The sequence below is a fragment of the Rhamphochromis sp. 'chilingali' genome (assembly GCF_963969265.1).
Source record: "Rhamphochromis sp. 'chilingali' genome assembly, chromosome: 1".
NCBI classification, from domain to species: Eukaryota; Metazoa; Chordata; class Actinopteri; order Cichliformes; family Cichlidae; genus Rhamphochromis; species Rhamphochromis sp. 'chilingali'.
In genome coordinates, this window is record NC_137929.1 from 42,706,361 (window position 1) to 42,718,678 (window position 12,318).

Consider the following 12,318-nt stretch of genomic DNA (forward strand, 5'->3'; position numbering starts at 1 on the left):
GTCAATATCAAATAAACTGAGAACTAAAAGGAAATTCTCAATCTCTCCTTGTTGTATAGCTGAGCTTTTCAAACAGTTTTAACAGTTACTTCAGTCTGACAAAAGCCGAATGACGAATTAGCGCTTCCAGTCAGAGACTGAGGCTACGTCCACGCGTACACGGGTATTTTTGAAAACGGAGATTTTCCGTTTTCGTTTTAAAAAATAATCCCGTCCACACATAAAGGCAGAAATGAAGGAAAACGCTGCTATGAACATGCCAAAGCAGCAGGTGGCGCTAGATTCCTAACCGTGCAGAAATGTTGGCCAATCAGAAGTCTAGAAGCCTCGGTGGGAAAAAGTAAACAAAGCTGGGGCATAGAAGCAGAACCGAGTCGTATGTGTGGAGGGACAGTAACTGTGTGTATATGTAAGCATTTAAACACTGCAGAGAGTAGAATTAACAGTAACAGTATTGTAGAAATTCATTTCACCGAAACAATAACGTGGCGCACAGTGTGACGCATGCACCAGTTTATTGTATTTCCAGACTTGCTTTCGGCACAATTTACAGTGCACGCTACTCTATTTTTTGTCAGACTTGAAATAGCCGAAATACCTTCACACTACGGAACTTCTATGGCTCTTCCGTTCGACAATCTCTCCGGCATTGGAACCATCATCTGTTTTCTCTTCGGTCACGCTCGGTTGATTTTTCTAGTCGGCACACTCATTTCCTCCATTACGCGCTGGCTCCATTACCCGCTGGCTGCTTCGCAAACAAACACATGTGCGGCTTGGCACTTGTGCTGTACGTAACAAGTCACGCGACGTGACGCTGCGGCTGTGATTGGTTCGGCTCTGCGCTACTTAATTTGGATTGGCTGACCTTTTTTTTTTTTTTTTTTTTTTAAGAGGACAAGAGCGGCGAGGTCTATCGCGATAGCTTAATTTCTCTATCGAGTAAAAGTTATATCGCGATACATATCGTTATCGTTCTATCGCCCAGCTCTACGTTCATCTGTAGTGAGTGTAGGCTTCCAGTTCACTGTTTAGCTCAGCTGTCGATATGTGCAAAACTTTGTGAAATGAGCTGATGAGTCAGTGTGGTGAGTTGCTGAGGATATACTGAACTTCTCTGTTGGTCAGAGCTTCTATTTTTGCTGCTGTTAGCCGCTGTTAGCCGGTTAGCCAGCAGCTAAACTTTCTTTGAAGTGGATTTAATTTTGCTTAACTTTGACACTTATGAAATGAAAATGTAATCAAACTGTTTATCAGAGGAAAAGTATGAATTTTAGGATACTCAAACTTAGCATAGCATTAGCTGGTAGCTGCTGTTGTTTAGCTTTGTTGTAGTCAGCTGTTTGGAGAGTGGAAGGATGATATGTCTAACCTGCTAACAATAAGTAATTGTTTCAATATTGGAAATAAATAAGCATGTTTATGCATATTTTTTGTGTTACAGCTATGACTTCAATTCAAGAGCTAAGGCTTGGAGTGAGGAGCAAGATGAAGTTTTATCCAGATTCCAACGGTGATGTATATTTCCTTTATGTTTTCTTCTGCTTCTTTGTTTAAGCGGACCCCTTCATATAATAAAACATAGGTATGACCTTCATATGTTGAAGGTGCAGACATGGTGCCTCCACAGTACAGTTCTCTTCTCCTCCGCCTACATCTGTACTACATACTACATCTGTAGCCGTTCTCTAGCCACTTACACACAATGCGTTTATGTGCAGCGGTTGATTTCCATCTTAACCACTGTATTCAAGAGATTTATGAGTACAACATTTTTTTTCTGTTAAATAACCTCAACAAAATGACTGACTGCAACTTTGAGTATTGAGTATCTTCAGTAGGGCTGATTCAGTGAATGCTGGATAAACCAAGGCTACAGAACAGGGTTTACTGACCAACCCCAAAAAACTGCCTGGCTTGTGTCAGCAGTGCATTTTTCTTTAAAAGAGGAAATAATGTTACAAAATAGTTTTTTTTAAATAAAAAGCTCCTCCCCCCTCCAAAAAAAAGAGCCCCAAACCGTGCATCATATCAGATCATGCTAAAGACTCATGCTAGCATGTTAATGCTAAAATGTCGGAATGAAAACTACGTGAATGTTACAGGATGTTCTTGTGCTGAACTACAGTATACTTACTTAGACTGCCCAGCTGCTTGATGATGGCTGCCAGTGTAGTGTTGGTGACGCACTCCAGCTCACTAGTCACCCCATCTGGCAGCGCTCCACGGCACAAGTGCCGGGGCTCAATGTTCCTCTTCACCAACGGCATGCTGGTCTATACCTGAAGAAGACATTGAGACAAGGAGAGAGAGAGAGAGAGAGAGAGAGAGAGAGAGAGAGAGGTAAATTGTTATGCGATTTTCACTTGAAACATTGATTCGATTTCTACTAATGTTTAAATACATGACATCCTCGAAATGAGTTTACATCTCCAAAGCCGCCGGCTAACAGCTCACCTGTAGTCTGCAGAATATCTTCTAACATCAGCCAATATGCTGTTGCTCTTTATTTAAATCCCCCTTTGGGAAACACAGCTAACATCACAGCCACGTCCTGGCAGACAAGGAAGAAAGAAGGAAAGCTAAGGAAAAAAAATGGGTTGATGTTCAGCTGTGATTGCTGATGGAAACGGAGGTGTCATGTCTGCCGCGGGGCACAGTCACTCATCACGCTGCTTAATGTCAGTGCTGCTGGAATGAGCCAAGAGCCCAATGAGCCAGAAAGAAGTTTTTAAATGGTGCTAACGAGCAGCAACCGTGGTCAGAGAAGCCACGAGAGAAAGACGGAGTGACAGAAGGAGAGACGAGCTGAATATGAAAGAGGAGAGAACAGACAGGATGTCAGGGCACGTCACGAAGAAGAGCTACATATACTGCAGATCCTGTCCTGTATGATGAAGAAAGCCAGATGTCTTTGTGCCGAGTGAAATGGGAAAAACCCAGATATATGGGAGTCAATGTAATTTAAAAAATGTGTAAGTCTATTACAGTTAGTAACAGAAAGTAACAATAACAGAAAGTAACAATAACAGAAAGTAACGCTATATCATAGAGCTGGGCGATATGAGATTTTTTCATATCACGATATGTTTTTTCATTTCAGGCGATAACGATATCTATCACGATATAAGCCAAATAACTATATTTGTAAGATTTAAATGTGCCGTTGCTCACAAGTAAAATGTGAAATAATCAGCAGCTTGTTTTTATTTAAATATTTATTTCCCATAATAAGTTCAACAGGGTAGATGTACTTAAGGAACATGAGACTTTTTCAGATAAATAAAGGCAAATATTACAAACTACACAAAAGGCAGCCGCTAAAGCGTTTAAGTTTCAAAATAGAACAAACGAAACAGACTAAATTGTCAATTCCACTTAGAAACAAAATATTAATTCTAAAAATAAATCTTAGTTTGTTTTACAGAAGAACAGACAAAACTGACTAACTTTTGTCAATATCAAATAAACTGAGAACTAAAAGGAAATTCTCAATCTCTCCTTGTTGTATAGCTGAGCTTTTCAAACAGTTTTAACAGTTACTTCAGTCTGACAAAAGCCGAATGACGAATTAGCGCTTCCAGTCAGAGACTGAGGCTACGTCCACACGTACACGGGTATTTTTGAAAACGGAGATTTTCCGTTTTCGTTTTAAAAAATAATCCCGTCCACACATGAAGGCAGAAATGAAGGAAAACGCTGCTATGAACATGCCAAAGCAGCAGGTGGCGCTAGATTCCTAACCGTGCCGAAATGTTGGCCAATCAGAAGTCTAGAAGCCTCGGTGGGAAAAAGTAAACAAAGCTGGGGCATAGAAGCAGAACCGAGTCGTATGTGTGGAGGGACAGTAACTGTGTGTATATGTAAGCATTTAAACACTGCAGAGAGTAGAATTAACAGTAACAGTCTTGTAGAAATTCATTTCACCGAAACAATAACGTGGCGCACAGTGTGACGCATGCACCAGTTTATTGTATTTCCAGACTTGCTTTCGGCACAATTTACAGTGCACGCTACTCTGTTTTTTGTCAGACTTGAAATAGCCGAAATACCTTCACACTACGGAGCTTCTATGGCTCTTCCGTTCGACAATCTCTCCGGCATTGGAACCATCATCTGTTTTCTCTTCGGTCACGCTCGGTTGATTTTTCTAGTCGGCACACTCATTTCCTCCATTACCCGGGCGGTACGGTGGCTGGCTGCTTCCCAAACAAATACACATGTGCGGCTTGGCACTTGTGCTATACGTAACAAGTCACGTGACGTGACGCTGCGGCTGTGATTGGTTCGGCTCTGCGCTACTTAATTTGGATTGGCTGACCTTTTTTTTTTTTTTTTTTTTTAAGAGGACAAGAGCGGCGAGGTCTATCGCGATAGCTTAATTTCTCTATCGAGTAAAAGTTATATCGCGATACATATCGTTATCGTTCTATCGCCCAGCTCTACTATATCATCATATGAAAAGTTCTGTTTTTGCTTCACTATTGCACATAGTTGTGATATAGGACTTAATGAAGAACTAAGTTATCACACAGTATGAACAACCTTAAAGCCTCTTAAGAATAAATTAGTGCCAAAAAGACATGAGAGACGACTGACTGGGGAACAAGAGAATAAACACGAGGGCAGAACTAGAACTACGTCCACACGTACACAGGTGTTTTCAAAGACTCCATTTTTGCGTTTAAGTGTGGTCGAGGAAAACTGAGATTTAGTCTCGCAACGTCACAGGTGTGCGCCGTTCTTGACGTCACGCTGTCCGCCACGTTATTGTTTACATAAATTACTGCAGTGGCAGATAGAGATAAGATACTTTTCCACGCTTACATACACATGCGCAGTTACTGTCCTTCTATTTAGAAAGACAGAGGCATCAGAGTGAACTACGGACGTGGCTTCTACATTAAATGCTGACGTCGGTCTTGAATAAATTTACTTTCTTAAATTAAATGTATGTATTTTGTATGCATTTTGTTCATTCCTAAGTTGTGAGTCTACACCAGCGGTCCCCAACCCCCGGGCCTCGGACCGGTCCCTGAGTCGTTTGGTACCGGGCCGCAAGAGTTGAGGCTCAGGTGTGAAATGTATGGTTTTCAGGGTTTTTATTGGTTTTCAGCGTTATTTTGTTATCGTTTTGATTGTTAACTCGGTTTTCCTGGGTCTTTTCACGTGTGTTATGAATAAATCTTCTTTTTTTCTGTACCGGTACTAGTTTTATTTTGTTGTATTTATCCGCGACACCTCACAGGCCGGTCCGTGAAAATATTGTCGGGCATAAACCGGTCCGTGGCGCAAAAAAGGTTGGGGACCGCTGGTCTACACCAACCAAAATAATGCCTTTAGTTAATAACATCTGAAATGATGAAGGCACTTGAAAAGTAACACAAAATTATCTGCCTTTCCAGAAAAACAAAAACGTAAAGTTTTTGTGAGTGTACAAAACCCTGTGTACTCTTTCCCAGGCTTCTAGACTTCTGATTGGCCAACATTTCGTTTTTAGCGTTTACATGTGGACTGAGATATTTGTTCAAAACTGTACGTTTGGACGGGCTTTTCCAGTTTTCAAAAATACCTGCGTACATGTGGACGTAGCCTAAAACTGAGACCTAGAAATCACAAACCCAGAGGAACTGGAGAGCTACAATTACAAAACAGCAACCAAAACACCAGCAGTCATAAAGCAAGATGAAAGCAACGATTCATAATAATAATAATACAAAAATCAAAGCACTGGGCCACCAACCCAGGACCGTGACTCCAATATCTGTTGTTCAACTGTGTTTTTTGATATAACTGTTCAGCTCTTGCACACCTGTAGACTGTACTGATAATCTGTAAACAGATTATGCAACTTTGGAAAAGAATAGCGGATATTTAACATGAAAATGGGACGTGTCAGTCGTTTACTTGAACATAAAAACAGACTGACAATCCAGAACAACCAACCGCACAAACACACAGAATGATTATTATGATCAGTCAAACAAAACAAACCAACCAAGTGACCAGCCAACAAACAAGAAGAAAGAATAATCAACCAGACAACCAATCAAATAACCAAAAAACAAACTAACCAAAGAGACCAACCAGACCAATCAACCAACTGCCCAGTCATTCAAACAAGAAGACAGATTAATCAACCAGACAACCAACCAGAAAAGAGCCAACTGGCCCAACGAACCATAACAGTCTTAAAATGAAATATAAAAAGGGAGTTAGGAGATTTGAACTTCCTTCTCAAAGATTATCACATTATTGACCAAATGGGATCCAACATGCTTTAACAGCACAGTCTCATTTGGCCCAACTCTTCCAAAGAGGCTGTCATGAGAGCGGTGAAGAAAGACAGAAAGAAAAGTTGGAAAATAAGTGTGACAGAGCTCCCGACAGAGTCAAACACGTGAGAGGAAGCTGCTTGGCTTTTCTCCATTTGCAGTGAACTCTCAATGTGGGACACGCTTGTTATTTTTGGGCCAGGGTTTTGTGCAAGTCTGTGTGTATTCATATGTGCGTATATGGCATCTGTGTATGGTGTGTATTTTCCCAAAGTGTGCACACTGGAGTGTGTGTCCGTACAGTATGTAGATGTGGGAGGAGTGTGTTTTCCCAGGTCAGCGCTCTGCTGTTATTGCGCTGCCTCCCACAGTTCTAATATATTCAACGACACAATCAACAGTACTAAGGCGAGACAATGGAGGTAAACAAAAACACTGGCAGAAAGGGTGAATCTGTGAGTCTGTGATGCAAACTTTATCTTGATGACGGCGTACGTGATAATCCCACTTTGGTGCCTCAACCCTGAAATCGATTTCTACACTTGTAAGACACTAAACGTGTATTTGTTCACATGCTCCTTAATTTGTTTGTCCTGCCTGAAACTCACATGCCAACTTTAATAAAAACTGACTGGTTTGTCCTCTTTATGTCTCTCACACACTCTTCCGCCCTTCCTCCTTCTAATAGCTTCTGACATTCAATTACACAAACCACCTCAGATTGTGCCGCCGGCTCGTCGTGAGAGTGCGAGCGAGCGTCCCTACCAGTGCGTGGGTGAGCCAGTATCGACCTCCCCCTCCTCCAGCTGTTGTAAATAATCTAACACTCTGGGTATTTAATAATACATATGCACTCCTCCTCATCCTCCTTTGCTGCCTCGGTAGCTGCTCTTCATCTCAGATTTGTTTGTTCAACAAACAGTTGAATAATATAACTGTCCTTTACTCTGCTGTAACTGTTGCTAAAGTAAAGACAGTTTAGCGGTTTGGGATGGGGCAACTATCCAGAAGTTGAGGAGATGAGCGATGAGAAAGCCTGTGCTTTCAAAGATCAAAGATAATTAGCTTATATCAAATTACAAAACTGTTCCATCTGTAGGTCAACATTATTGGGCAGTAACGACAAGGCAGCAGTATCCTGAAATTATTACATGACTTCAACCCATTTTCTGAAAAGTTTAGATGACCCATCATCGATAACATGGGCTGCTTTAAAGGGGCTGATGGGATTTGTCTTTGTGTAATGAAAAGGTCACACTAGTTTACCAGCAACCACACTGACCCAAAAACCAAAACGACACAATAGAAACAACCGCGGCACAGAAGACCTCTGCCAGGGCGTTTCAGTCCTACGAAGATGCGTTCAGGCACGACTGCGAGTTTGGATTGATTGATTGATTGATTGATTGAATCTTTATTTTGAACATGTTGAAAAAGTATATATAAAAAAAAAAATAGAATTAAAAGAGACAAATGAACAAAGCAAACAAAAGGAAAACGAGCAACCACAACTCCAAATAACGTCCATGTTCAAAAAGGAGCAGGAAGAAGCATAAGCTTATTTAATCCCACCCCTTTTCCACTATCTAGTATCAATAGACTACAGAAATACCTCCTTGTAATTACATTATATGTTATGTGTAATTTTTTTTTTTTTTTTTTTTTTTAATATATACACATATATGTTTCTATCTATCCATACCTACGTATATACACACATACGCACATATACACATTTTCAATAACCCCATTAACACCTGAAGGATACACAACCTACAATTTTTTATATATATATATATATATATATATATATATATATAAAAACACCCAGCACGCCCCTGCGGGCGGTTTATCCTTCAAGCTCGGGTCCTCTACCAGAGGCCTGGGAGCTTGAGGGTCCTGCGCAGTATCTTAGCTGTTCCCAGGACTGCGCTCTTCTGGACAGAGATCTCCGATGTTGTTCCTGGGATCTGCTGGAGCCACTCGCCTAGCTTGGGAGTCACCGCACCTAGTGCTCCGATTACCACGGGGACCACCGTTACCTTCACCCTCCACATCCTCTCGAGCTCTTGGTATTTCTCCAGCTTCTCGTGTTCCTTCTTCCTGATATTGCTGTCATTCGGAACCGCTACATCGATCACTACGGCCATCTTCTTCTGTTTGTCTACCACCACTATGTCCGGTTGGTTAGCCACCACCATTTTGTCCGTCTGTATCTGGAAGTCCCACAGGATCTTAGCTCGGTCATTCTCCACCACCCTTGGGGGCATCTCCCATTTTGACCTCGGGACTTCCAGGTTATACTCGGCACAGATGTTCCTGTACACTATGCCGGCCACTTGGTTATGGTGTTCCATGTATGCCTTGCCTGCTAGCATCTTGCACCCTGCTGTTATGTGCTGGATTGTCTCTGGGGCATCTTTACACAGCCTGCACCTGGGGTCTTGCCTGGTGTGATAGACCCCAGCCTCTATGGATCTTGTGCTCAGAGCTTGTTCTTGTGCTGCCATGATTAGTGCCTCTGTGCTGTCTTTCAGTCCAGCTTTGTCCAGCCACTGGTAGGATTTCTGGATATCAGCCACCTCCTCTATCTGCCGGTGGTACATACCGTGCAGGGGCCTGTCCTTCCATGATGGTTCCTCGTCTCCCTCCTCTTTCTTGGGTTTCTGCTGCCTGAGGTATTCACTGAGCACTCGGTCAGTTGGGGCCATCTTCCTAATGTATTCTTGGATGTTCGTTGTCTCATCCTGGACTGTGGTGCTGACACTCACCAGTCCCCGGCCCCCTTCCTTCCGCTTAGCGTACAGCCTCAGGGTGCTGGATTTGGGGTGAAACCCTCCATGCATGGTAAGGAGCTTTCTTGTCTTTATGTCAGTGGCTTCTATCTCCTCCTTTGGCCAGCCTATTACCCCAGCAGGGTACCTGATCACGGGCAGGGCGTACGTGTTGATGGCCCGGATCTTGTTCTTACCATTCAGCTGACTCCTCAGGACTTGCCTGACCCTCTGCAGGTACTTGGTGGTTGCAGCTTTTCTAGCGGCCTCTTCATGGTTCCCATTCGCCTGTGGGATCCCCAAGTACTTGTAACTGTCCTCTATGTCTGCAATGTTGCCTTCTGGTAGTTCAATCCCCTCAGTTCTGACTACCTTCCCTCTCTTTGTTACCATCCGACTACACTTCTCCAGTCCGAACGACATTCCAATGTCATTGCTGTATAGCCTGGTAGTGTGGATCAGTGAATCGATGTCTCGTTCACTCTTGGCATACAGCTTGATGTCATCCATGTACAGGAGGTGGCTGACAACTGCTCCGTTCTGTAGTCGGTATCCGTAGCCAGTCTTGTTAATGATCTCACTGAGGGGGTTCAGGCCTATGCAGAACAGCAGTGGGGACAGAGCATCTCCTTGGTAGATCCCGCACTTGATGGTGACTTGTGCTATGGGCTTGGAGTTGGCCTCTAGTGTTGTACGCCACATCCCCATTGAGTTCCTGATGAAGGCTCTTAGGGTCCCATTGATCTTGTACAATTCTAGGCATTCCAGTATCCAGCTGTGGGGCATTGAGTCATAGGCCTTCTTGTAATCAATCCAGGCAGTGCACAGGTTGGTCAGTCTGGTCTTGCAGTCTCGGCTGATTGTTCTGTCTACCAGTAGCTGGTGTTTTGCGCCTCTGGTATTCTTGCCAATTCCTTTCTGTGTCCCGCTCATGTGCCTGTTCATCTTAGCCGATATGATGCCTGACAGGAGCTTCCATGTAGTACTGAGGCAGGTTATTGGTCGGTAGTTGGAGGGGACCGGTCCCTTCTTGGGGTCCTTGGGGATCAGGACCGTCCGGCCTTCGGTTAGCCATTCCGGGTGTCTCTCGTTAACTAGCAGCTGGTTCATTTGTGCTGCCAGACGCTCGTGGAGTGCAGTCAGCTTCTTCAGCCAGTAGGCGTGAACCATGTCGGGCCCTGGTGCTGTCCAACTCTTCATACTGGAGACCCTTTCTTGGATATCTGCCACTGTGATGGTTACTGGACCCTGTTCAGGGAGGTCGCTGTGGTCAGCCCTCAGATCCTCTAGCCACTGAGCATTGCATCCTTCTCCCATATGCTCTTCCAGTATTGCTCCGTCTCCAGCCTTGGTGGTGCTGTTCTCTTATTGTTCTGTGGAGAACAGCTGGTTTATTCTCCTGCCTTCTATCTCTCTGGTGTACCTCCTCAAGCGGCTGGCCAAGGCTGTGAGTCTTTGCTTGGCAGTTTCCAAGGCCTCAGGTATGGACAGCTTGCTGTATTTCTTAGGCACCTTATTTGTCGCACCTTTCTGCAACTCCGTTAGTTGGCTAACCTCCCTCCGTGCTACTTTGATCTTGCCCTCTAGCCTCCTTCTCCATGGAGGGTACTGCCCCTTGTCGCTGTTCAACTTGTAGCCAAGCATCTCACTGATCACTGCTGCCGTATTGTAGATCAGCTTGTTAGTGTCGGTAATCGTGGTTGTAGGTATTGCCCGTAGTGCTGCATTAACATCATCTAGCAGACCTTCTGAGGGAACTTCACGTAATCTTGGTAACCGGCTACGCGGGATCCAGGTTTCAAGCTTGGCCATGATCCTATTTTTCAGGTCAGTTCCTCTCGCACTCAACGATCCTTCTCCTATCGCACTTGGGGCTATGTACCCAATCTCGGGTGGGGGTGATGATATCTCCCCCCTGACCTGGCGTCCTGACTCCTCCTTGCCGTAGCATTTGTGTTGTACCTCGTCAATCTCTAGCTGTGAGAGCAGTCCCTTGCTTAGCATAGGGGGTCTAGCCTTAGGACCCTTACTGGATACAGACGCCCCAGGCAGGAATCGAACTTGCGATCCTCTGTTCCAAAGGCGTGTAGTCTAACCACTACGCTATCCAGCTGTATATATATATATATATATGTATATATATATATGTATATATATATATATATATATATACACACACATATATATATATACATACATACATACATATACACACATATATATATATACATACATACATACATATACACATACATATATACCCATACCAACAAACCCGTGCATGCGCACACACATGAAAATATTAGACAAGAACACCCTATCAAATCTCTACCTGGATTAAATGACTTTAAACATCTCAAGAGTTTCTGGGACTGTAGGGCACAGAGGGAAAGAGAAAATTAGCATGACAAGAAGAAGGAGGAAGAAGAAGAGGAAGAGGAGGAAAAAAGTATGTCGGTGAGCCATGGGAGTGTTGCCACGGCAACGTGGCGAGGACTCCGCTCTGCTGTTGAAAAGTGGAACTTGGCACGACTCCCAAAATAGTAGGAAAGAGAAAGAAGGGGACAGGACGAGACGGAGAAAGAGGGGGGAAAAGAGGACGGGAGAGAGAGGAAGACGGTTAGAGTTAGAGGAGAAACTCTGACATGACAGACTCCACAAGGATTTACTCCACTCTGACGCTGGTGCTGATACAGCGCAGGAGGATTTGTGACAGGATGAAAGATGTCTGAGGACTCTGCGGAGACGAGCTGGGGTCGTGTGAATCACCCCACACTAGGCTGCTGCCTTTTGGTGCCTTAAAAGAAAGGAGTCCTAGGACGTCCTCTGAACTCATTTCCTCACTTCATGACACTTCTACTACTAGCCAAAACAGCTCAAACTGTAGGAAAGTCAAGTATGAAATTACTTGACAGAGATCTTGAGATAAAAAATGGCTAACAGCTATTTGCTATGATTCTTGCTATGATCACCGGGTTAGAGAAGAAGACACAGCTAAATATGAAGCTGCAGCCTGGACAGGAAAACTGGAAACCACATCCACCCATGAGCTCATTCAAAGCTCATTTCATACAAAATTAGTGGCACATAAACAGACTTTCTAGTTTTACCAGGACTGACAGACATGTGATTTTCATGCCTCTTGTGTCATTAAACACATCACTTTAAAGGTCTTTAGAAACAGCGAATCGGCAGCATTTATCAGGATCTATCCTAGTTCAACCTGAGCCTTTCAAGGAGGAATACTCAAAAGCATCAGTGCACACACA

The 12,318-nt window shown here is 43.7% G+C and overlaps 1 protein-coding gene across 2 annotated transcripts in view; it reads right to left on the reverse strand.

Moving 5' to 3' along the window:
* Positions 1-12,318, reverse strand: part of LOC308402449 (actin-binding protein WASF3) — a 64,932-nt gene that overhangs the window by 24,962 nt on the left and 27,652 nt on the right. For both annotated transcript variants that reach the window (XM_080891315.1, XM_080891314.1), the window contains exon 2: positions 2,138-2,282. In XM_080891315.1, the coding sequence (XP_080747441.1) occupies positions 2,138-2,270 (133 nt within the window). In that variant the 5' untranslated portion in view covers positions 2,271-2,282. The remainder of the gene's footprint in view (positions 1-2,137; positions 2,283-12,318) is intronic.